General features: G+C 39.9%; 2 protein-coding genes across 3 annotated transcripts in view; one reads left to right on the top strand and one right to left on the bottom strand.

Annotated features, from left to right (window-relative positions):
* Positions 1-25,106, bottom strand: part of PRKN (parkin RBR E3 ubiquitin protein ligase) — a 1,360,680-nt gene that overhangs the window by 901,575 nt on the left and 433,999 nt on the right. For both annotated transcript variants that reach the window (XM_040448602.1, XM_040448601.1), the window contains exon 3: positions 22,153-22,384. In XM_040448602.1, coding sequence (XP_040304536.1) covers positions 22,153-22,384 — 232 coding nt within the window. The remainder of the gene's footprint in view (positions 1-22,152; positions 22,385-25,106) is intronic.
* Positions 14,357-15,635, top strand: LOC121013071 (proteasome maturation protein-like). The gene has a single exon (XM_040448604.1). The coding sequence runs from the start codon at positions 15,093-15,095 to the stop codon at positions 15,519-15,521; it is 429 nt and encodes a 142-aa protein (XP_040304538.1). The 5' UTR covers positions 14,357-15,092; the 3' UTR covers positions 15,522-15,635.

Genomic DNA, 25,106 nt, shown 5'->3' with positions numbered 1-25,106 from the left:
TCCCTCTCTCTGACCTTCCCTCGTTCATGCTCCATCTCTCTCTGTCTCAAAAATAAACATTAAAAAAAAGTAAAATAAATAAATAAATAAAATAAAATTTAAATAAAAACTTAAAATAATAATTTCAGTGTATACCTTGCACTTAAAAATGTCTTTAAATTGGAATGCCTAGGTGGCTCAGTCGGTTGGGCATCGAACTTTGGCTCAGGTCATGATCTCACAGTTCATGGGTTCGAGTTCCATGTCAGGCTCTGTGCTGATGGCTCAGAGTTGAGCCTGTTTTGGATTCTGTGTCTCTCTCTCAAAAATAAACATTAAAAAAATTTTTTTAAGTATTAAAAAAATTTTAATTAAAATTAAAAAAAATGTCTTTGAATTTCCCAGAGGGCACCTGGAGAGAGACGCTAGAAACCACCGGGTTTATTTGGTGTGTTTCTCATTTCTTAATGCGCTCCCCCTGAAGGAGCTAGGGAACGAGCTCTCCAGTCAGAGGAGACTCAGCCTTCCCTAGGTTTGGTTTACGTGGATAAAATGTTACTCAGCCAAATCTATAAACTGAACCCTTGGCGGTGGGGGGCGGCGGGGGGGTGGGGGGCACACAGAGATTAGTCGAAGCCTCTGTTGCCCATTAAAGGGTCTTACACTCAGGGTTTCCCCTGACCAAACCCTTATGAAAGAGTTATGTACTGTACCACCAAGGGGAGTGTTGCTCTGCCCATTCTGATATTATTGGTCACTGTCAAAATACAACCAGCCTTTTGTTATTAGGAAACTGGTTCGTTTGTGCTTCCATCTGAGGCTTGCCTGAGAGCTCTCAGGCCTAAGAACCCCAGACCTAAGCTGTATCTTCATCACAGAAGGACGGTCTCAGGCCTCAGGGAAAGGACCATGCCAGGTGCTTTCGACTACCGATACTTTAAAGAACGGACTCTCAGTTACAGGCGTTAGAGCCAGCATTAGCTTGACAACTTCTACACTGTACCAGTGGAATGAATTGGGCTTTTCAGGATCATTCCAGGATCATTTCAGTCTGGAAGTCAAAGTCTTTCATGAAAGCAACCCGCTAATCCAAGATCCAACAGAACAAGAATTAATTACATGAGAACAATTAAACTTAGGAGGGAAATTTAATTACGGCTATTTGTTTTGAATATTATTAGTACTTTCATTATTCTGTGTTTGTGAATATATGAAGATATTTTTCTTATTTATGTATCTCACCTTCAGTTTAGTGGACTACGCCTTTGTTTACTGAGTTAAACCTTTGCCAATAGTATCCGGTCTTCACTGGCCCTCAGAATTCAGAAACAAATACTTTATGGAGCCTCCTTACTTTTTCACCGCAACACAGTTATCGACAGCAATTCAATAAGAATTTGTTCTCATCTTACCATGACATAAGTGAACAAAAAGTGCAACAAAGGATATTCACAGAGAGTGATATTTGAGAATATTTCTCACTTCATAAGGTACGACAACACATTACTAAGAAATGATAATTGACCTTACTTGTGTGCCGATGCCTACAAGACCCTCACATACAAACAGCTTTGGTATGGGGGCAACAGAGTCCCATTCACGGGCCATAATTCTTATCCAGTGTAACAGATAACCCCAAAGACTATGGTTATTGCTCTACAAGACATGAACCAGTACTGTATCTAATCCAGCCATCCTACCCTAACATTTCTTCATTACACACACGTACATGCACGCACACACTCCAATGTTGAAAGGGGATCTTTCTTTAATTGGTACTTTGAAGTTTTTATACAAAATTATAGAAAATAGTACAATATAACCACCTCCAGATAAAATGGATTAAATGATAAAAAGACAAATTGATGGTTTGTCCGCCTTTAGTGACCCTAAGACTGATCACATGGCACCAGCCCGATCCCTTCATGGTATATCTATCTACTCACTCACTTTGACCTTTTTATAATTGTTGCCAGAATGAGTTAGGGCTTGCAAAATGGTGAGTATTCTGATTTTGGTATCATCTTCAATTATTATCTAGAACAATTCTGCACAGAAAAGTTTTCCCCAACCACTAAGGGGACCTTGGTTACCTTGAAACAGAATTCTTATAGAAGTTAGAGAAATCGTTATTGTTTTTCTTTTAATTACCAACTTTCTGAGTAAAGTTTTAGTGTTCTAGTTATTGCCAAGGCTTTTTAATACATTTGATTTTTTTTAGTAAAATGATTTTAATAAGTTGTTTTCCATACTATTTTTATCTTGGATTATGCCATCTTTGGATAATACATCTTTGTTATCCCAGGTGTCCTTCATGCAGTCCATCCATCTTTGATAACCCACACAAGCTATTGAGCAAGATAGCACTATAAGGCATTCAGGGTTCATCTTGCATATTTTCTGTCTCAGGTCTGAATCTGCCATTCTCCAGGGATTCCTGGCTCCCTATAGTGGAACACAATGTCAAGAGACCAAAATTTGAGTGGCCATAAACTTACTATTAATTTATAGGCTTGGAGGAGCAATCTAGATGCTCTACCTGTAAAGGAGTTGGTGGGGGGAGGGGAGTGGGGTGATAGTCTGAGATAAGAAACACCGACCATAGGAGGTCCCAACACTGGTTGCTCATCAAAGTCATCTGTGAAGCCACCAAAATATAGATTCCCAGGCCTCCACCAAGATGTTTTAAATCCAATGCTCAAAGGTGAGCCCCAAGTAATTTAAGACATCCTCGGGAAATGTAATCACTCCAGGGTCCACTGGAGTCCCTAGAGCCCACTGGAGGGCTAAGTTATAGTCTCCGAGCAATCATATTTCCAAGACCATGGCATAGAGTATTTCACAGACCATAGGAGTTGAATCACTTTTATCTTTTATCACTAATTTCTCTTATCTTACAAAGTAATATATATTATTATCGAAAGTTATAATAAAACAAGTTTCAAAACAAAAATAATAAAAATAACTCATAATCCTATTGTAAGAAAAATCATTATCAACTCTTATATCTGCTTTTTTAATCTTTTTTTATATTACACATGCACACATGAAACATATATTTAGTTGTCTATTTTTTTAGACTAAGATCACAAACCACTCAGTGTTCTGGAATCTACTTTTTTCATACAGCATCTTTCTATGCCATTAAATATTATTCTCCAACATCACCTTCAATTGTTATAGAGTATGCCATTTTATTGGGTTGTCAAACATTTATTTATTCAGTCCCTATGGCTGGACTTCTAGATTGTTTTCTTTCTTCTTTCTTTTCTTTTTTTTTTTTTTTTTGCCAATGTAAACAATGCTATGTTTGAACATCTTTATGGGCAATTCCTTGTATACATCCTTAATATGATTTTGTGATAAACTCTGAAAAGTAGACTTGCCAAGCCAAAAGGTAGAGATGTCATTTCTTCCTGTGGGACTGTAAAGTTCTAAAATAATTTCCTAACAATTTGAGGTAAGAGAAAAGTCTATGACATCTGAAAAGGACTACAATGGAAGCAAGGCTGTGTGAAGGGGGAAGAAAACTTGTTATCTGACTTTGTAAAGGACTGTCATTAAGTTGAATGTTAAGGTATGGGAAAAAGAAGCAACGTGCAGGATATCGTGATTGAAAGATGGTGGCACTAAATGATGTCATGGCAACCTCGTGCTGAGCAAAGTGCAACATTTGTGTGTGCGTTTGTGAGGTGGAGAATTTGGGAATGAGATTTAACTATATACACAGAATTTGGAAGTCTGAGTATCTGGGAATATTGACTGCAATGATTAAGCTATCTGGTTTTCTCTGACAGAAGCACTGGACCCTACTTCAGGAATCCAAACTTCTCCCGCAACTTAGAACTTCTACTTTCCAATCTCAAAGGACCATCAAAGAATGAATGAATACAGGTTTTTATTCACTTAATACATATTTATTAAGCACCTACTATGCTCCAAGCACTGTGTTGGGTACTGCAGACAGCCCAGAACAAGATGAAATCCTGTCTCATGAAGTTCACTTCTCAATGGGGCTTGTACCAACTGTGTGAGCCACCCTGGTGCTCACAGTCCTACTGTATGCAGCAAACCTCTCAAATTAACTACGTTAAAAAAGAAAACCTGTTTTTCTTCATACAAATAAGAAAATTTATTTTCCATGAAGTCCATAAGAAAAAGATACCTATGGAAATAATTTGAAGGGATTCTGGGGAAAATAACAAGTCTGAAAAATTCTGGATTGTTCTGTTAATGAAAGACAACATAAGGCTCTAATATGTTTCTCTGTAATAAGGAAAAAGTGACACAAATGTACAACCATACAGTAGCCCTAAATTACTAGTATTCCTATCACTGAAGATGTGCTATATTTTATTGAGATATACTATTTCTTATGGACATAAAGAGAGTGGATTAAGCAAAGGACTCAAAGCTATGGTTCTATTTTACGAGAATAAGTTGACACATCTCAAATACAGCAACTCCACTAGCAGTATTTATGGACACATAAAATACTCAAAAATAGATGTAATCTTTCTCATTTCATGAAAGAGAATCCTACATGGTCAATTTGAAACATGTTGTCTCACCACCTGTGGAAAAATTCCAACTCCTACTCCTCTTGGTGTATCTTCCCCCAAGATTGTATTTATTTTTCAAATATATGAAACACCACCAAAATCTCAGTGATGTCACCATGAAAGGGTAAATGCAGTAAAAGAATATCATCAAATGATTCAATGATTTTTTTAAAGAGAGGTGACTTCATAGCCATCAGCTAGAACTCAAAGAGTTCTGGTGGCTCTTTATCATCAAAATGATTATATTGGCATCAGAAACCCACACAACAGCAGCTTTTATAAATAATTGCCAGATAGAAGTATCACTCACTGAAGCTGGGTCTGTCCATTCTTTGTGACAATAAAGAAATTGCATGGCAAACAGCAGCAATCTGTGAAGACCGGCAAATCATCCTTGCCTAAGCCATCCCTCCAGATTACACTGTTTGCCTTCGTTGGTCAGCAGGTTAGTGAAATGTCTTCTCTTTGAAAGGCAGGACATCATGAGGATGTGTATACATCCTTTGCTTGCAGTTATGTAACGGTGGAGACTTTTAGATCCATATAAGGATCCATTCATTAGATTCGTGCAAACATCTGAAGAGAGGTAGTGGCAACACTCAAGTTTCCAGAATGCTGTTCTGTCAAACAATTCTAGTCTGAAGACACGCACCCCAGTGATCAAATCTGAATCCAAGTGTGCCATTCTCTTGTTCACAGAAACATAATCTTTGTCTGCATTGCTAAGCTCAATAGTAACCTGTCCTGTTTAAAAAAATTTTTTTTTAATTTTATTTTTGAGAGAGAGAAGAAACAGAGCGTGAGTCGGAGAGGGACAGAGAGAGAGAGAGGGAGACACAGAATCCAAAGCAGGCTTCAGGCTCTGAGCTGTCAGCACAGAGCCCCGCATGGGGCTCAAACCCACGACCCATGAGATCATGACCTGAGCTGAAGTCGGGGGTTTAACTGACTGAGCCATAGTAACCTGTGCTTAAACAGCAACCCAACAGTAACGTGTTCTTAAATTTCCCTTGTCTGTCACTTATTGACAGGGCCAGATTGATAAAGGTCCTCTGTGGTCCACTTCAGCTGACCAGTCCCCAGCTAGTCTGCTCCTTCAAATTACTGGACACAGCCAAAAGGGTTCAATGAGCAAGTCCCAACAGAAAAAGAAAGAAAAAAACTGCATCTTATTTTTCCCCTTATTGAAACTTCCTTTCTGTCCGACTGGTTCCTGATAACTAAACACAGATCATGAAAACTAAAAGATTAATCCTATTTTCTGATGAGATACTCTCAATGTAGTATATCATCTAACAGAATATGAGAAAAATTAAACAAAAACAAAGACAAAAAAAACCCAAAAAGCATCATCTATGATTCAGAGTTGGAAGATGATGACAATGTAAAATTTTAGGAAAACAGGCAGAAGAAATTTTGTTCCTGATGTCATTCTTCATTATCCCAGAACATCCACTATGCTAACTTAGTCCCAAATACACAGTGGAAGTGACCAACATCTAAAATTAAATTTTTTTTCAACGTTTATTTATTTTTTGGGGGACAGAGAGAGACAGAGCATGAACGGGGGAGGGGCAGAGAGAGAGGGAGGCACAGAATCGGAAACAGGCTCCAGGCTCCGAGCCATCGGCCCAGAGCCCGACGCGGGGCTCGAACTCACGGACCGCGAGATCGTGACCTGGCTGAAGTTGGACGCTTAACCGACTGCGCCACCCAGGCGCCCCTAAAATTAAATTTTAATTAATGAATTAAAGTGAAATGAAACCCCAACTTCAAAACCACAGTAGAGGCAGAATGCAGTCTTGTGAGCAGGCAGGATGGCATGGGGGTATAGCTCCTGTTTTTTTCTGATTTAAATCAGGAAGCTCTGAATCTGTAAACCTGCACTGGTTTTAGAGCCCGGGCCCAACATCAGGGCTGTTGATCATGTGAGCCGGAAAGCAAAAGGATAACAAAACCAGGCAACGGTTAAGTCACGTTTTGTATGTGCCAAGCACTGGCCAAGCTCTGCCAAGCTCTGTTCGGAGCACTGGTCACAAAGTAGCTGGAATGAACAGTGTGAGGTAGGTAATTTCGTTATCCGTGTAAACAAGGAATCCAAGGCCTAGCACCTTGAGAAAACCGGGGCTTCTCAAACGCGCCATTTGCCTGAGGACCCTTTTTAAAAACACACAGTTGGTGATTCAGCAGGTCTGGGATGGAGCCTTCCTGACAAAGTCCTGAGTGACGATGCTATTGCTGGTCTACAGACCAGAATGAGAGTGGCAGAAAGTTAACTGTCGAAGGTCACGGAAGCGGTAAGAAGCAGAGCTGGGATGTGGCTTGGTCAGCCTGGCTCATCGCCACTAAACGTAGCATCTGTGTCACAGACGTTTCACACGCAGGGGTGCTGTGGCCCAAGGATTAGAACAAATAAATGCCTGTCACCTTTTCCTATGGCACTTGCCAGCAACAACCAATATTTATTAAGGGCCTACCATGTAACGGCACTGTTACTTAAACATAAAACTATTCCCTGGCCTAACGGATATTTATTTAATCCACTAGACAAACAATTAACCATTTGATTCCCTTCTAATTACAATTCCATTGGTTGAACATTTTGATTAGTTTAATTATCATACACAAAGAAAATAGAGCATTAACTTCCAAAGAATCAGAGTACAATAACACACTTCTAACACCAAAGGTAGTCAATTTAATTCCATCTCTGGGGACTGAGGAAGAAATTTTTAGATATTACAGAGCTTCAGCGGTATCATTTGGGTAATAAATTATAGCTCAATTAGACTTAGAACGTGTAGGAGTTTGGGGGGCCCCTGGGTGGCTCAGTCGGTTAAGTGTCCAACTTCAGCTCAGGTCATGACCTCAGCATTTTGAGTTCAAGCCCCATGTCGGGCTCTGTGCTGACAGCTCAGAGCCTGGAGACTGCTTCGGATTCTGTGTCTCCCTCTCTCTCTTCCCCTCCTTGGCTCACCCCCTGTCTCTGTCTCTCTCTCTCCCTCTCAAAAATAAATAAACACACAAAAAAAATTTTTTTAAAAAAAAGAAGGTGTAGGAGTTTGGACCTGATTCTATGGAATTACCTAGAAAAAATTTAAAAAACAAAGTTCTCATAGTTTTGTTTTGTTTTCACTTATAATGAGTGTTTCAATTTCTGTTATAAAATGGACATTTTGCTAATTCCTATTTTCATTACTAGGTAGAACAAAGGTTCTTGAATTACGTGTAAATCTCTTGGAAGCTACCGTTCATACAAAATAACACCTTCAATAAAACATCCACAGAATTTCCATCAGTCTTCATTTATTCAGAACAAATTCAGAAAGTTTTAAGAGTTTATTATAGGCAGCCAATTCCCACCACTTAATTTGTAATTTTTCTCTTTATCTTCCTTGTAACAAATCAAGAAAATGGAATCCAGCAGCCTGCCCGCATTTTTGGCACAGTCTGCATTAATTAGAACACTTCAACGATTCCCAAGACGGACCTCACCGGCTATAAATATCCTGCCTCGGCTCCACTCTCCTGTCAAGTGCAAATCTTCCCATCTTGGCACATGCCCAGGGTCCTCCGAAGGACCTCAGAGCTCAAAGAGCAAAAAATGTAAATGCTTTACTTGGTGGGCATTAGACCCGGAGGAGACAGATGACCGCGCTACCCACGGTGGGGCCTTTAGAGCGCGCAGTCACGTCAGCCCCATTTAGTCCAGGGCACGACTTCTCCCTTTCCTTTTTAATCAAAATATTCCCTTGCAGAGGTGACATCAGAAGAATCGATACCTCTGAGGTCCCTGGCGAGCACCCCTGTCATCTCCCACCACGACCCCCTGGAGTTCATTTTTAACTGCTTGTGTTTTACAACCATCGCAAAGGACAAAACACTTCTAACAGAGTCATGTGTTAGACCACACCAGAAGCACGGGGTGGAAAGACCAGCCTTGGTTTCTCTCCTTTCTTCCCGCAGGGAGCCCACTCCCCACTCAGCCGGTGAGTCATGGATGGCGTGAATTGCTCACTCACGCGGCTCTGGGCTTTCCCTCTCAGATTCTCTGTCACACAGAGGACACATGGGTGCTCCATCCAGCTCTACCTGACTACCCAACTCTTCTCCATTTCCAAGTACTTAAGAAAGAAAATGCAAGATGTGGGGAGACCTTCTTAAACACCAGAAGATAGGAGGGATGTGACAAAAAGGTTATCATGGCCATTTGGGTCACTGTAGGTTTTGGCGTCCAGAGCTCTCCACAACAGGAGCTCACTCCCCAAGCCCCAACCACCTTTGCAACGTCATCAGTCCTCCAAACCTGTTGTAGGTCATGGTCACCAGCCATGGTCATCACTGGCAGGACACTACACAAGCTTGTCCCCCTTTGAGTGTGACCAGCCCCTCACCACCTCCTCCAAAGCCCCCATTGTCTGCCAGCCACAGACAAGTCCTTCCGGACTCTCAGAGCCCATCCTCCAAAGCACCATACTGCTTTGATTTGCCTTTTTTGTTCAGAACTCACTCCACTTAAATTGTATACCTACATCTTCTAAACTGTGAGCTCCTTGAGGGTCTGGTTCTTCTCATTAACCCCTGTATCTCCTGTTGCTGGTTTATTATACATACGAAGTTCTCCAAAGTTCTGACACATGCTACAACATGGATGGGCCCTGGAGACATCATGCTAAGTGAAGTGAGCCAGTCACAAAAAGACAACCACTGTATGGCTTCACTCATACGAGGTGTCTAGAGTAGTCAAATTCATAAGAAATAGAAAGTAGAAGGCTGGCTGCCAGAGGCTGTGGGGAGGAGGGATTAGGGGGTTATTTCGAGGGTATGTAGGGTTTCAGTTCTGCAATATGGGAAAGTTCTGGAGATGGGTTACACAACAGTGTAACTATGCTTAACTCTACTGAGCTGTACGTTTAGGACTGACTAAGATGGCTCCTGTGTTCTTTACCACATGAGAGTAATAAAAAGTACTCAGAAGGTGAGCTGATGACAAATGCAGGAACTGACTGCTCTGTATGGAGGGCTCAGTTATCCCTAGCCACCCCTTTACCAAGTTGTGACTGCTTCCGGGTAACAAGTATTTCCAGTACTCTGCTAACCCCACATTGCACGCTGCTCTCCACACACAATTATTAACCATTTTACCCACAGGCGTGATAAATGGGTTCAAGAGTTGTAAGGGCTATATTTTATATGTTGAATAATACTTCATGGCCATATGACAATATATGTACCATCATCCATGTTCCAGCCAATGGAAGTACGAAGTGTATGAGACTTACTCGCTTTTGATGAGCACGCTTTCAAAGTGGTGAACAAAACCATGACAAGTAAACACACTACGGTAGATATAAAGCACAATCAACAGGAAGCAACAACTCATTCTGCTTTTGGAACAGTGTTCAGACTTCTTGGAAAGGAATATAGGACGATCCTCCCCACACACACCTCAAAAACCCACCCAAAATATGTCATGCTGGCAAAATTCCCGCTACTGTGCAGTATCATTTTCCATATTTTCACTTATAATATTGAAAGAGCATGTTATAGCAAAAATGTCTATGTTGGAGAAAAAAATAAGTTCTTGGCAAAATCGTAATGTATTTTTTATAATTTTACAGGATAGCAACCTTAAGTTGCTCTCATAGGACTGCCAAAATTTTGTTGTTTCCGGGAAGGTTTACACAAGAGACTCTCCTTAAAGCTGTTTGATGCACCAAGAAATCCACACTCTCGGGCTTAAAGTCATTAGCGTGTCTTATGCATATTTTCAAGTTCTTGAGATTTGATTTTGGATCAAATGAGAATTAAATCTGAAGTTTATCACTCTATTTCATTAGTAGGCCTCCATGACTGATGTGTATTTGGCAGATGTTAACTAATTTATAATCCTGTAAATAATGTTTGTCTTATACTACATTCAACCACTGGCTAAAAAAAAAAAATGCTGATAAGAACATATTCTCTGATAATCATGATATATCTACAGTGAGTATCCAGAGCTCAAGCCTTAAAAGCAATTACATTTATTTTTTAATAGACTTTATTACTTAGAGTAGTTTTAGATTGACAGTGAAACTGAGCAAAAAGTACAGAGTTCTCATAGACACCCCTCCCCAACACACACACACAACTTGTTCCACTACCAATACTCCACAGCAGAGTAGCCACATTTCTTTTAGTCGTGATCCTACACTGACACACCATTATCACTCCAAATCCACAGTTCACACTAGGGCTCCTTTTGGTGTTGTATATTCTATGGGTTTTGACAAATGTATACGGACATACATCCACCATTATAGTATTATACAAACTAGTTTCTATGTCCTAAAATATCCTGTGCTCTGTGTGTCCGTCCTTCCCTCTCCCCAATCCCTGGCAATCTGTATAGACACAGATCTTCACTGTATCTGTAGATTTCCAGAATGTCATATAATTGCAATCACATAGTATGTAGGCTTCTCAGATGGGCTTCTTTTACCTGGTACTATGCACTTAAATTTCCTCCCTGTCTTTTCATGGCTTGATAGCTCATTTCTTTTTAGCCCTGAATATTATTATTTCTGGATGGACCACGTTTCATCTGTTCACCTTTGGAAGGATCATGGTTGCTTCCATGTTTGGGCAATTATAAATGAAGCTGCTATAAAAGTCTGCATGCAGTTCATTGCATAGACACACATTTTCAATTCAGTTGGGTAAACAGCAAGTTTTAGCTGCTATGTTGTATGGTAAGAGTGTGTTTAATTTTGTAAGAAACTGCCTTCAAAATGGCCATACCATTTCATTTCCACCGGTGATGAATGGCAGTAGGTGTTGCTCTGTTCCCTCATCAGAATTTGGTGTTCTCAAGAGTTTTGGATTTAGGCTATTCTAATGAGTGTGTAATGGTATGTCATCATTTCAAACTGTAATTTCCTAATGACATATGATATTGAATATCTTTTCTTATGCTTATTTGCCATCTATATAAATTCTTTGGTGAGGTGTCTGTTCACATCTTTTGCCTATTTTTTAATTGGTTTGTTCATTTTACTGCCGGGTTTTAAGAATTCTCTGTATATTTTGGATAACAGTCAATCAAATGTGACTTTTGCAAATATTTTCTCCCAATCTGTGGCTCGGCTTCTTATTCTCTTGACATTGTCTTTCACAGAGGAGAAATTATTCATTTTAACGAAGTTCAGCTTATCATTTATTTCAAAGATCGTGCCTTTGGTGCTGCATCTAAAAAGTCATCACCATATTCAAGGTCATCTAGGTTTTCTCCCATGCTATATTCCAAGGTTTTTATAGTTTTATGTTTTACATGTAGGTCTAAGATCCATTTTGAGTTAATTTTTGTGAAAAGTATAAGATCTGTATCTAGATTTTTTTCAAGACATGGGTGTCCAGTTATTCTAGCACCATTTGTTCAAAAGATTATCTGTTCTCCATCCTATTGCCTTTTCTCATTTCTTAGAGATCAGCTGACCATATTTACGTGGGATTGTGTCTAGGATTTCCATTTTATCCCATTGATCTATTTGTCTATTCTCCCACCAATACTATACTGTCTTGATTATTGTAGCTTTATAGCATGTCATAACAAGGAGCAGCCTCAATCCTCTGTCTGTTCTTCTTCAATATTGTGTTGGCTATTCTGGCCTCTCCATATAACTTTAGGATCGGTTAATCAATATCCACAAAATAACTTGCTGGCATTTTGATTGGACTTGTGTAGATCAAGTTGGGAAGCTAACATCTTGGCAATACTGAATCTTCTTCTCCTTGACCATGAAATGTCTCTGTATTTTTTAGTTCTCTGATTTCCTTCAAAAGAGCTGTGTGATTTTCCTAATTATAGATGCTGTACATATTTTGTTAGGTTTATATCTAAGTGTTTCATTTTGAGGGGTGCTAATGTAAATGTTACTGCATTTTAATTCCACTTGTTAATTGCTGGTCTGTAGGAAAGCAATTAACTTTTGCATATTAATTTTGTATCCTGCAACCTTGATATTAGTTCCAGGAGGTGTCTGTTTCTTTCTTTCTTTCTTTCTTTCTTTCTTTCTTTCTTTCTTTCTTTCTTTCTTACTTTCTTTCAGATTTTCTACATAGACAATCATGTCATCTGTAAACAAAGACAGTTTTATGTCTTCTTCCCAACTGGTTGCCTTTTATTTACTTTTCTTGTCTTATTTTATAGCTAGAACTTCCAGTATAATGTTGAAAGGATTGGTGAAGGCCATTTATACTTTTTTTTCATATTTGTCTATCTTTAATTTTTTTCTATAAAGTGTCTTTGAGTTATATTTCAAAAGTCATCTTTCATTGAGTAAGAAGATATATGCTTATTTTATAGTAAAATGTTCTTCATTACTAATGAAATGCTTTCTTAGTAAGCTGAGGCAAAAAGACTTGAAAGAATTGGATAAAATTAGCAAGTGTTTTATTTTTAAAAAGAGAAAAAAGGGAGGTGCGCCTGGGTAGTTCAGTCAGTTAAGCATCTGACTCTTGATTTTGGCTCAGGTCATGATCTTGTGCTTTGTGCGTTCTATCCTCGCATCAGGCTCCACACTGACAGTGTGAAGCATGCTTTGGATTCTCTCTCTGCCACCCTCCTTCTCTCATTCTTTCTCTCTCTCCCTCTCTTTTTCTCAAAAAAAAAAAAAGTTAAAAAAGAAAAAGAAAAAAAATGGTACACCATGTGATATAAAAATTGAGTTTTAAAATTTGACTACTTGAGGGGCGCCTGGGTGGCGCAGTCGGTTAAGCGTCCGACTTCAACCAGGTCACGATCTCACGGTCCGTGAGTTCGAGCCCCGCGTCGGGCTCTGGGCTGATGGCTCAGAGCCTGGAGCCTGTTTCCGATTCTGTGTCTCCCTCTCTCTCTGCCCCTCGCCCGTTCATGCTCTGTCTCTCTCTGTCCCAAAAATAAAATAAACGTTGAAAAAAAAAATTTAAAAAAAAATAAAATAAAATTTGACTACTTGAAGGGCGTGGCGGTGGCTCAGTTGGTTGAGCATCCAATCTCGATTTTGGCTTAGGTCATGATCTTGTGGTTCGTGAGATCGAGCCAAGAGTTGGGCTTTGCACTGACAACATAGAGATTCTCCCTCTCTTCTTCTGCCTCTCCCCCACTCATGCTTTTCTCCCTCTCTCTCTCTCTCTCCCTCGCTCTCTTATTCTCTCTCTAAAATTAGAAAAAAAAGTAAGAACAGTATCTCAGAAACATAGCAAAAATTTGATTACTTGACTATAATTAATTTAACATGATTCTTCAAAATGACTTATTGTCAGACTGTGTCTACTGTTTATAATCAAAATGTCCAGAGCAAATGCAGAAACTCATTCTTTCTTCCTGATATCTATATTTTGAGGAGTATAGGCTACTGGATACTTCAAACACAAGCTCTGGAGTAAGACAATTCTTGGTAAAATCTTGCCTTGTCTGAATCCATTCTTCAAATAGTCTGATGCTATTAGCTCTCTATAATGAGGATAATGACATTGCCTACCTGGTGGGGCTTCTAAAGAATTAAACAAGACATTCATGGGAAAGAATGCTTAGTACAGTGCCAGGTTCACAGCAAGCACTCAGAGATGTTGACCATTATTATTACCACTACTTCCTGATGTTATTGGAATTAGCATATTTCTAGGATTCACAAGCAGCCAATTCAAAAGGCAGCTGACTTAGCCAATTCCATAAATCAGATCTCACTCTACTGCATGGCTCAGAACTCTTCCAGCGGCTCCCTTCTCATCAGGGTGAACCTTAAGATCTACCACTCTGTATGCAACTTGCCCCCATCTTGACCCCCTTATGACTTCCCTTCTTCTTTTTGTTACACACTCCTTCTGCCCCTGTCTTGGTGGCTTCCTTGCATTCCAAGCCTTGGATCCATACCTGGCTCTCTTTCTGCCTGAGATCCCTCTGTGGATGCTCTCCTGAAATGTCACTTCATCAGAAAGGCCTTCTTAGTACATTATACAAGACAGCACCCTTTCTAACACTCTCTACTCCCTTTACTCTGGTAAATTTTTCTCCAGAGGACATATAATTACTAGTTATTTGTTTCTTTGTGTATTACCTGCTCCCCAAGTAGAATGAGATCCAACCAGGTAGGCATTTCTTCTGATTCTATTTCCCACTACATCCTTGCACCTAGAATTATGCCTGGCACAAGGTGGAGATTCACTGACTTTTTGCTATGTGGTAAATTAACTGTAAATTAATGACAAATATTAGAGAATATTGCAATTTTTTCTCTAGGCCCAACAGCTTCATATTATCTGATTGTCAGGAGGTGATGAATGGCTCCTCATTAAGGAAAAAAAGATGTTACATGAGAACCTAGTTCATGCATGGGTACCTTGGAGCTCAGAAGTAGCTTACTCAATGTTCTTAATCAAATGCTTACAAATTAATGCATTTTATACATTCACAATATTTGAAGCAATATAAGTTCTTATTTAGGGTATTGTTACTCAGGAAACAGAAGTGAGCAGTGGGGCCGGCTGAGGGTAACGGGGCTGAGAGGCTGTTCACTGAGCAAGTTGAACATGAATGCCAGAGGGCTTGGATCTCAGCTAGAGGACAGCATTCCAGTTGCTGAACTTTCAGCAAGTGGACCTTTTGAAAGCCATGCTCTTCTTCAAAAAGGTCTTCCTTGTGTGAAAAATGAACTTTTGCCTAGTCATCCTCTTGAATTATCAGGAAAAAAAAAATTCCAGCTCAACCAAGATAAAATGAATTTTTCCACACTGAGAAAAATCCAGGGTCTGTTTGCTCCACTCAAATTACAAGTGGGATTCAAGGCAGTGCATCAGGTTCAGCGTCTTCCATTTCCTCCAAGCTCAAACCTTTCACGGGGTATTTTGAGGGGTCATGATGAGACTCTTGCATTTGAGGATATTCCTAATGACCCGTCACAAAGTGAACTAATGGGAGAACCACCCTTGATGGTGGAATATAAACTGGGTTTACTGTAATCTGTTGTGATGATGTTCATGAAAATAGAGGGGCTGCATCTTGTTTACAGTCCTCTTTTTACTATAATTTGATGTACACCACATTAAAAGTACTGACACATGAGAATTCTTGCCAAAATAGTGTCTGTGATCATTTGAAATTATTTGGGTCTTTGGTCTATTGCCATGTGACAATTGAAAGCACTCAAGGGAGATGGTTTTAAAACTCCCAATTTGGTGCCTGGGTGGCTCAGTCAGTTAAGCAGCCAACTTCGGCTCAGGTCATGATCTCAGAGTTCGTGAGTTCGAGCCCCCCATCAGGCTCTGTGATGACAGCTTGGAGCCTGGAGCCTGCTTCTGATTCTGTCTCTCCCTCTTTCACTGCCCCTCCCCTGCTCATGTTCTGTCTCTCTCTGTCTCTCAAAATAAATAAACATTTTACAAAATTAAAAAAAAACTCCCAATTTATATGAAAACAGTATATGTCTCTAAAAGACTGTTGCTAATGAGTATTTTAAAACTGTGTACACATCTACAATGCAACCTATTATCTGGGTATTCTATAAATTTAGTTTTGAAGCCATTATCAGCATTTGAGTCTGCAAACTTCATAGTCATGTCTTTCAGAATAAACTTCTGTAACTGATTTTAGTGGCAACACTTCAAATTAAGTACAAAGCAAAGTGTTTACAATTTACCTTGTTTCAGTATAGCTCATTAATATTCACAAGAATAATATTGGCTATATTGATGCTATTTTAGAATTATAGCTATTCTTTGATTCTTTGAGGTTGAAAGTATATGTTCAAGGTTTTGATTTTGATGTTGTCTTTAAAGTGAAAATTTAAGGAAAGCAACCAGGATATGTTGATTTAAAAAAAAAAAAAAAAAGGATATTGTTACTCAAATCATGGCTGCTGGAGCCACACTTAGAGCAGGAACCAGAGTGGAGAGAAATGCAGATTCTCAGCCTTGACGCCACATTGACTGGGCTGGCGCAGCCCTCACGGGACTCTGCTGAATGCTATGTCTTGAGAACCACTCCTCTAAGGGACACTTGGATGATCCATTTGAGTTCCTTGAGTCCCACTCATAAACCACAATATAACATGTCCTAGATTCTAAGTACAGATCATATGATTGCTTTGGTTATTAATGTAGAACATGACATTGTCTCTCATATTAATCCGTTATCTTTTGCCATCTTTAAATGCCTAAAAAACACCTTCCAGGGTTTCCGGAAGTTCAGATTCGTTTCAGCTACTTTTGTCGCTACCGCCCAGCTATTCACCCTTTAAAACCCTCCTGAGTTCAGCCAGCACCTAAATTCTTCCTTCTCTGATTTGAACACCCTAGAAACAAGAACAAGTTGGTTTATTTCTCTTAAATTTCTTTCTTTGAGGCAGAGTTTTTCAAACACGTTGTAACAAGGGATTTTCTTTTCCCAAAATGAAACATGCTATAGATGGGTTATATGTGAAACTGATAAATAAGAGACTGTGCTTGGCTGCCATGGGTTGGCTTGGTTTGTCCACTGTCTTCCCCCAACCTGCCTCCTTCCTCCCACCTAGTTGAGGCCACTAGGCAGGACCCACAGTTGTAAGGTTGGAAAACCTCTGCTATCAGGCATAGTTTCTCCGAGTGTGGTCAGCCCAGGATTTCTGGGCCTTTCTCCCACCCACCTGAATTAGAATTAGTTCTAAAATAGCAGGGAATGAGCATCCACAGGTGACTCTTCTGCACACTGGAGTGAATCATCGTTCTAGAAACTCTACACTGTCTTTTTTAGCAAAGAAAAATAATCATGTAAGCGCACGGTTTGCCCACAGTTGTTCCAAAGAATCCCAATCAAGAGACTAAATTCATATGAATACTGAAATTACCAAGGTATTTTAAAAAGTGTTGTCAAATAATTAAATAAAGCATTAATTCTAAAAGTTAAATATACAGAAATTATGATGTATGCCTTACTACATTGACCATTTTAAATAATTTAGTAAACATTTGTCACCAGTCTTCTAGGAGATGTTGGGGGAAACTATAATGAACTAGATGGGCGTCCTGTCTTCAATAAGAAGGAGTATATGCTGAGAACCTGTATATAAGTCTTATACCTGTAGAAGGTATAAGACTTCTGAAAAGGAGATGATTCTTCCCAGGTCTGAAGATGAAGGGATGACTTTTTGTAGTTCAATTTTAAGTTTAACACAGAGTTAAGTCTTAAAGTTGACCTGGGACAACCCATCTCTCCTTTCCCTGTCCTTTCCAGATTCTACGAAACTAGCACATGCCCCTCACACACAGCATGCAGGGTTCCAGCAGAGCTCATTCCTGGTCTGGGGCCGGGGCAGGGGGAGGGGAGAATCCCATAAGGATGCCACCCCTGCCATTTACCTGGTGCATCCACAAGTGGTACATTGGCCAGTCCCCAGCCCTGCAAAATTCACACAGGTAACAGGCCACCAGTCAGTGGGCTAATGAGAACAAGATGATCAGAGAGAAGTCAGATGTAACCGGTGGAGGTTGATGTGGGAAGTCTAACTAAACAGTCTCGTCATGGAGCATACAATAATCTGAAGGCTCCAACTATGGTGGTGTTGGCATTTTCAATATTGCATACATTAATAAAAGCTTATTTAATCTCTTGTTTGGGTTGAAAGAATTACACATTTCAATTAAAAATATGAAGTGGATGTTAAACATTTTGTAGAATTTTCTGAGAGCCTACTGGTATCTAAATCCCTATGGTAAAAGAATATTTTCTTAGCTAAAAGGATTATGGTCTAGAAAGACATAAACTGAAGGTAACAATAATTTATTTATCATTATTCATCATTTATTTATTCATCATTAAATAAAACTGAAGAAGACTAAAAGCAATTTTATAATAAGAAGAAAACGTAAGATTTGCTTTTAGTCTTTAGGTAAATACCACTGATGAGATGATACAGTCAGATACATTAAACTGATTGAAATGTGTGAATAAGTACAAAGGATAATTATTCTACTAATATTATTAATGTTCAGATGATAAATATAAAGGTTTGATCTTGCTCTAAAGAACATAATCTTTTTTAATTTTTGAAAAAAATTATTTTTTTTGAAAATCATACTAAATAACAAGTTCATTTTTTGCTAACATAATGAATCCTATTTGTTGACCCATAAATAAATATTTCAAAGGTATATAAATATATAGTTTAATTATATTTAATGTATATTTTAACTCTCAAATATATCCTGCTTGGGCAAAGTACATTATTTGGTTACCCCGCTAAACAATAGATGTAAATGTTTTGGATCTTATGTTTTGAAATTTTGCATCAACTGTATCTTACTGAACATTATTTGCAATTTACAACCCATTATAAGAATGCAACATTAATGGGGCGCCTGGGTGGCGAAGTCGGTTAAGCGTCCGACTTCAGCCAGGTCACGATCTCGCGGTCCGTGAGTTCGAGCCCCGCGTCAGGCTCTGGGCTGATGGCTCGGAGCCTGGAGCCTGCTTCCGATTCTGTGTCTCCCTCTCTCTCTGCCCCTCCCCCGTTCATGCTCTGTCTCTCTCTGTCCCAAAAATAAATAAAAACGTTGAAAAAAAAATTAAAAAAAAAAAAGAATGCAACATTAATTATTTATCCATCCTCCTATTTAAAGACAGCTATGTCATTTTTTTTTTAAGTTTTTAATTTTTTTTTTTTTTTTTTTTTTTTTTTTTTTTTTTGAGAAAGAGAGAACATACACCTGTGGCTCATGCATGAGCAGGGGAGGGGCAGAGAGAGAGGGAAGAATCCTAAGCAGGCTCTGCACTCAGATAATGACCTGAGCCAGAACCAAGAGTCAGACGTTTCACCGACTGAGCCAACCGGATGCCCCAGCTTTGTCATTTCTCTTTATTCACAAACTTCAGGGGTCCCATGATGGTCTTCTACATGGGTGTCTCCTCACTACTCTGAGTTCTAGAAAATGCATATCTGGAAATCCATTAATGACTGTGAAGCTGTGCATTGCTCTCTATGATGGCTGAATCAATTAACATCCTTATCATCATGTACCAAAGCACTTTCTGCCCTAAATCCTAACCAATACTTGGTATCGTCAAACTTTTAAATATTGGCCCATCAGGTGGGCTGCAGCGATACAATATTGTTGGAATATTAATTTCTCTGATCATTAATGAGATCTTGAATGTATTTCCATGTTAATTGATCACTGTTTTCTCCTAAATGTCATTTTATCTACTACTTCGGTTCCTCCTGTTTTTGTACCCATCAAACTAATCAATGTTATTTTTTATATCAATGTTCATTCAGACTGATCCATATTTACCCTTGTATGTTCTGAGCAAGGTCTCTTATATCTCTTTTGGTCACCCTGGGTTCAAACCACCCCTCCCTGTTGTGAATAACATTCTTTCAGACTGAGTACAAATACTCTCAGTGTTTGTCTGAAAGCGTCTTTATTTGCTTTTCACTTTTAAGCAATAATTTTGTAAGGTATTTTAGGGTTAGAATTCTAATTTAACAAGTATATCCTCCTCAGTCATTTGATATGACTCCACTGTCATTTTTCTTCCATTATTTCTGCCAGGATCGATTCAAATTATTACTGCATTGCAAGTAATCCATTTTCTTCATTTGATTTTAAGATCTCTTTTTCCTTGTTCTTTTACTTTCTTTACTTTAAATTTTTTTTTAAATGTTTATTTATTTTTAGAGAGAGACAGAGACAGAGCGTGAGTAGGAGAGGGGCAGACAGAGAGACACAGAATCTGAAGCAGGCTCCAGGCTCTGAGCTGTCAGCACAGAGCCCAATGCAGGGCACGAACCTATGGACGTGAGATCATTACCTGAGCCAGTCAGATGCTTAACCGACTGAGCCACCAGGTGCCCCTAGTCTTTAACTTTCTTTATAAAGTGAATTTATTTTTGTTTATCTTGATTAAGACCAACTGAGTGGAGGTTTTTTTGTCTGTTTGTTTGTTTTTGCTTTGTTTTGTTTTATCATGCTTGGGACCGTGTACTCTTGAATCAGGATTCTCAGTCATTCTCTTATTAAACTGTCTCTCTTCCATTCTGTATTCTCCTATAATGAAATTTTTATCAGAAATATGTTTAGCCATCTCGTTCTAAACCCCTAGTCTCTGAAAAGCATTGTTTTACCTTTTAATCTATACCACATTATGGAAAAATTCCTTCATATCTATCTTGCAGTTCACAAATTCTCTTTGGCATTGATGAACTTGCTGTTTTAACCCATCCACTGAGGATTTTTTTTTAATTCCAGTAGCTAAAATTATGTTTTATTTAATAGCTATATTTTTCTATTATGTTTGTTTTCTGATTTGGGTTTCTATTTTTTGTATGCTTTAATTAACATAACATGTATGTGTTTTGTGTTTTGTTTCAAATTGTTGTTTTATTTTCTCAAGTTTTAGGGGAAACCAATCATATACATCATGCACACCATAAATCTGAGTCTGATACTTATATTAACTTCCCATTCTGGATCACACAGGAACTGCAAAGGTTTAGATGTATCTCAGTTTCCTCCACATATATATATTTTTTCATTCTGCTAAGTGCTCAGTGTATGTAAAGGACAGCCTTCCTCCCCTGAACAACCTCCTGAAGGCCACCAGGGTATCAGCTCATGCACCTAAATTCTGGGTTTATCCATTCCTCTATACAAAGATAACTGCTATGTCTACTTTTTCACTTGTCCTTGGAAATTTTTTCTTTTTATAATCTCATCTATGATTTTTTAAAGTTTGTTAAATTTTACTTAGTGAAATTAGCAGGAGACATTTCATATTATTTTAAGCCTCCACCTTGCTAGTTCCTGAACTCTGTGACACTGTGAAATCCACAATGGCCTCGAACTGCCTATGTCCTCACTCATTGTACGTGAGAGAGAAATGCACATATAACTTATAAAATCAGTTATCATTTTGTGTTTTCTGTCACACATAGTCAAAAATAATCCTGATATACCTTTGACTATTTAGATTGGAAAACAGAGGACTAAGGGAGACACATTAATATTGTCAAAATAACAAAGGAATTGCCATCCTTGCTAAATAAAAGCACTTTTGAAATGGGTTGCTACGTAGACAGAAGGAACACCCTTTCACACAAAGGGTGTTATTGACATTGTAATGGGTTGCCTTGGCACCTGCAAATGACTAGAATTGCCTCTATACTTCTCTTTCTGCTTTTTAAAATTTCTCTACATCATCAGAAACATAATAAACCAAAATGTATTTTAGGGAAATAAGAAATAGAAAAGGGAGGCAAACGTTGAGAAGGACATACATGCACCTTCATCACATATTCTGACCCAAGCACAATACATCACATTTCCACCCCACTCCTAGTTTCTCAAAATAAATAAAAATAAAGTAAAATGCTATTATCATGGTCCTGACGTCTCCTCCATCCCTCACCTTCATTCTCAAGCTGAAAACCCTGTTTTATTGCATTTATTAAATGTATTCATCTCAAATTTTATGGCCAAGTACCGTCCTCCCAGCGATGTCTCCCTCCAGTAATCTAGAACTTACCATGAACCAACTATGCACGTGTTGAGGCCCTTCTCTGTGGAGACCTGCTACACAAAGTGCTCTACTAGCCACAGACTGAGTCTGTACAATTACCTGGCCTTCCAGCTGGCAGGGTCTCCTCACGGTCATTATTCAGGATCACAGCCAGACCCACCGAGTGCGCAGGGAGGACCGAGCTGCTGAGGTCCACACGGGTCAAGCTCTCAGGCTCTCTCCTCGAGCCCTCCAGGGCGTTTTGTGGGCCGTCACTTCCTTCCCTTTCTGGGCCTTTTCTCCAGGGTCTCAGCACAACATGAACGATGCTCTGCTGGTCCAGGTCACAGCTCTATGTGGGAGCAAGGCAGAAACAGACCAGAAGGCGCAAGCTTTAAAATGCCAAGTAAGGTTCGCCTTGACCTCCATCCCAGAGTACGTGAAAGACTCTAAAATCTGTTTAGGTCCAAGGCTGCACGAAATCACGGAACTTAAGAAAACAGCCATGTGTGACTGATCACGTTAGATACACTTCTCCTGTCATCAGGGCGACAGAACTCACACGTGTGTGTGTTACGCACACAACACTGTACTGGGGCCACAAACTGAAATGTGGGGATAAAGGGAACAGGGCGATAGAAAACTAGGGTAATATCCAAAGCGACATGAAATGTAGCAGGACAAAAAGGAACCGCACTGCATACAGCAGCACAGTGAAAAGCAGTATTCTTTTAAAACTGGTTTATTTCAGAAGTGATGTGATAGTGATAGTCCTCCCAACTATCAGATATAAATACTTGCATTTGTCTCCATTCACAAAAGCTCAGAGAGTTGGTTATTGTCAATTACAGGGCATCTTTCTCTACAATTTAAAATTACTGTGTTTATGGTAAACTCCACACGCACCCCCATGTCACCGGCAAACACATAAGCACGGCGATGGGGAAGCAGGGGAACGGCAGACCCAGGCCACCCCAGCAGTCATCCACTGTTCCTGCCAATTTCACAATTAACATCAGTGACCATTTGCAAAAATGTTCTGGGTCAATATATTGATGTGTATGAACAGGAGACTTGAAAATTTAGTAGAATTAAAGTTAGAAGTCAGCTAATTTACTAGGACAAAAACTAGACTACCTGAGATCAAGGCCAGGTCTCAGAATACCTAATGGAGGGGGCACCTGGGTGGCTCAGTGGGTTAAGGGTCTGATTTTTTATTTTGGCTCAGGTCATGATCTCATGGTTCCTGAGTTTAAGCCCTGCATCTGGCTCTGCATTGACAGTGCAGAGCCTGCTTGGGACTCTCTGTCTCCCTCTCTGTATGTCCCTACCCTGTGCACTCACTCTCTCTCTTGCTCTCTGTCCCTCTCTCAAAATAAATAAATAAACTTACAAAAAATAGAATAGCTACTGGATAGAAAGTCACTCATCTGTCTGCAGAGAAGACCCCCAAATTTCGATATCTACAAACTACCCGCTGTCACTCTCTCATCATAGCAATCAATGTTCAAAGGACACCCATGCAAACACAGCGATACTAATAACAATCACAACTGGCCCCCTGCCCCCCTCCAGTGTTCCACCATTGCACCAGCAAACGTTTAAGAGTGACACCCACCATGTGTCAGCATTTCCTGCAGCCACACAGTTGTGGACTCAGAAGGTCACCAGGTGACCACCCCAGGTCCTGAATCCCATTCCTACCTCTTCCCCATCCTGGGTTCTGAACCACTGCCATGGGGACACACTCACTCTCCCTGCCATCTGTCCTCACAGCTCTGTGTGTCAGGACTGCTCCTACTCAGCAGTGGTCACTGGGTCATCAATCTCTGCCCCCTTGGCCTGCCCCCATGTAATTACTCCATTTCTGTCAAAGCACCACCCTCCCCCATGGTATCTAGCGTCAAGCCCTCCCTGCCCCCCTTCAGCTCTGATTATCCTCCTGTGTCTTCTAATGGCTTCGGTAGAATCACCACCTTGAGCTCCTCCGCCCTTCCCTTACATCCAGCAAGGACTTAGAAATACCCTTCACATCTTCCACTCCCTTACTTCCTAATTGTCATCTCCCCATTTTAGCCCTTCATCATCATAGGAGCTCTGCAATTGCTCCCTGACCTCCCATCTCTCCCTATAATCCATTATGTGCAAGTTTCTGGGGTATGCTACACAATCTTTTAAGATGTCTCACTATCAACTGTTAAAAAGAATCTGACAGCTCATTACCATCTTCAGGTGTGTTTAGACTTTTCTCCTCTCTAGACCACCTGCCTTATGATTTTATCTCCTTTCCCTCTCCTTCACTGTATACATGATAGATTAGGTTTCTCATCAGAGCTATTCACTCTCATCTCCCCTCCTGTCCTTGAGTTGGGCTCAGTAGCATGATTGGTTTTGCCCAACATGATTGAACCAGGGCCCTGAAATGTATCTGCACCACTGCTGGGGCCAGCAATAGAGCACCCTTGGGTAGTTTCCACCCAAGTGCAGCAGTACCCACAGCTTGGGCACAGCCTTCCAGCTGGATGCAGGCTGGCCCTGCAGGCCCCCAGCTGACCTGAAGGAGATGTTTATCAATGCACGGCACTGAGATTTTGTGGTTGTTCATCAGGCAGTAATAGCTGACAGTATCTATTTTCCATTCTAATTGGACTAACAGACATTCTATCACTATTCATCATGGCCGCCTTGTTCAGCTAGAACTCTAGGAACTGTACATGGCCTTTAGCCTGGGTTATTTCAAATAAACCAACATCAAGAGCTGGAGTACACTTGAGTGGGCATGTGGGGCAGGAGCTTTGCCACAAGGAGAAACAGCAGAGAATCAGTATGCCAACATCCCCTGAGGCTTTTATCTCTAGTGTGTTCTTTTCAAGGAGGCTCAAGAATTCAGTCGGATAGAATTCCTCTAAGTTCAGGACTTATGTGATCCTCTCAGATAAAAGTAATGCCTTTCTTCCTCACCTCAATGCCAGAAATCTGCCTGCCATGCTCTTCTTATAGCAGTGGTCACAGCATGGGCAGTATTTGTGTGTGTGTGTGTGTGTGTGTGTGTGTGTGTGTGTGTGTGTGTGTGT

This window comes from Herpailurus yagouaroundi, unplaced genomic scaffold, assembly GCF_014898765.1.
Source record: "Herpailurus yagouaroundi ecotype Mexico unplaced genomic scaffold, PumYag 198, whole genome shotgun sequence".
Classification (NCBI taxonomy): domain Eukaryota; kingdom Metazoa; phylum Chordata; class Mammalia; order Carnivora; family Felidae; genus Herpailurus; species Herpailurus yagouaroundi.
The sequence above is the reverse complement of the archived record's forward strand: the minus strand, read 5'-3'. Positions and strand labels throughout refer to the sequence as shown.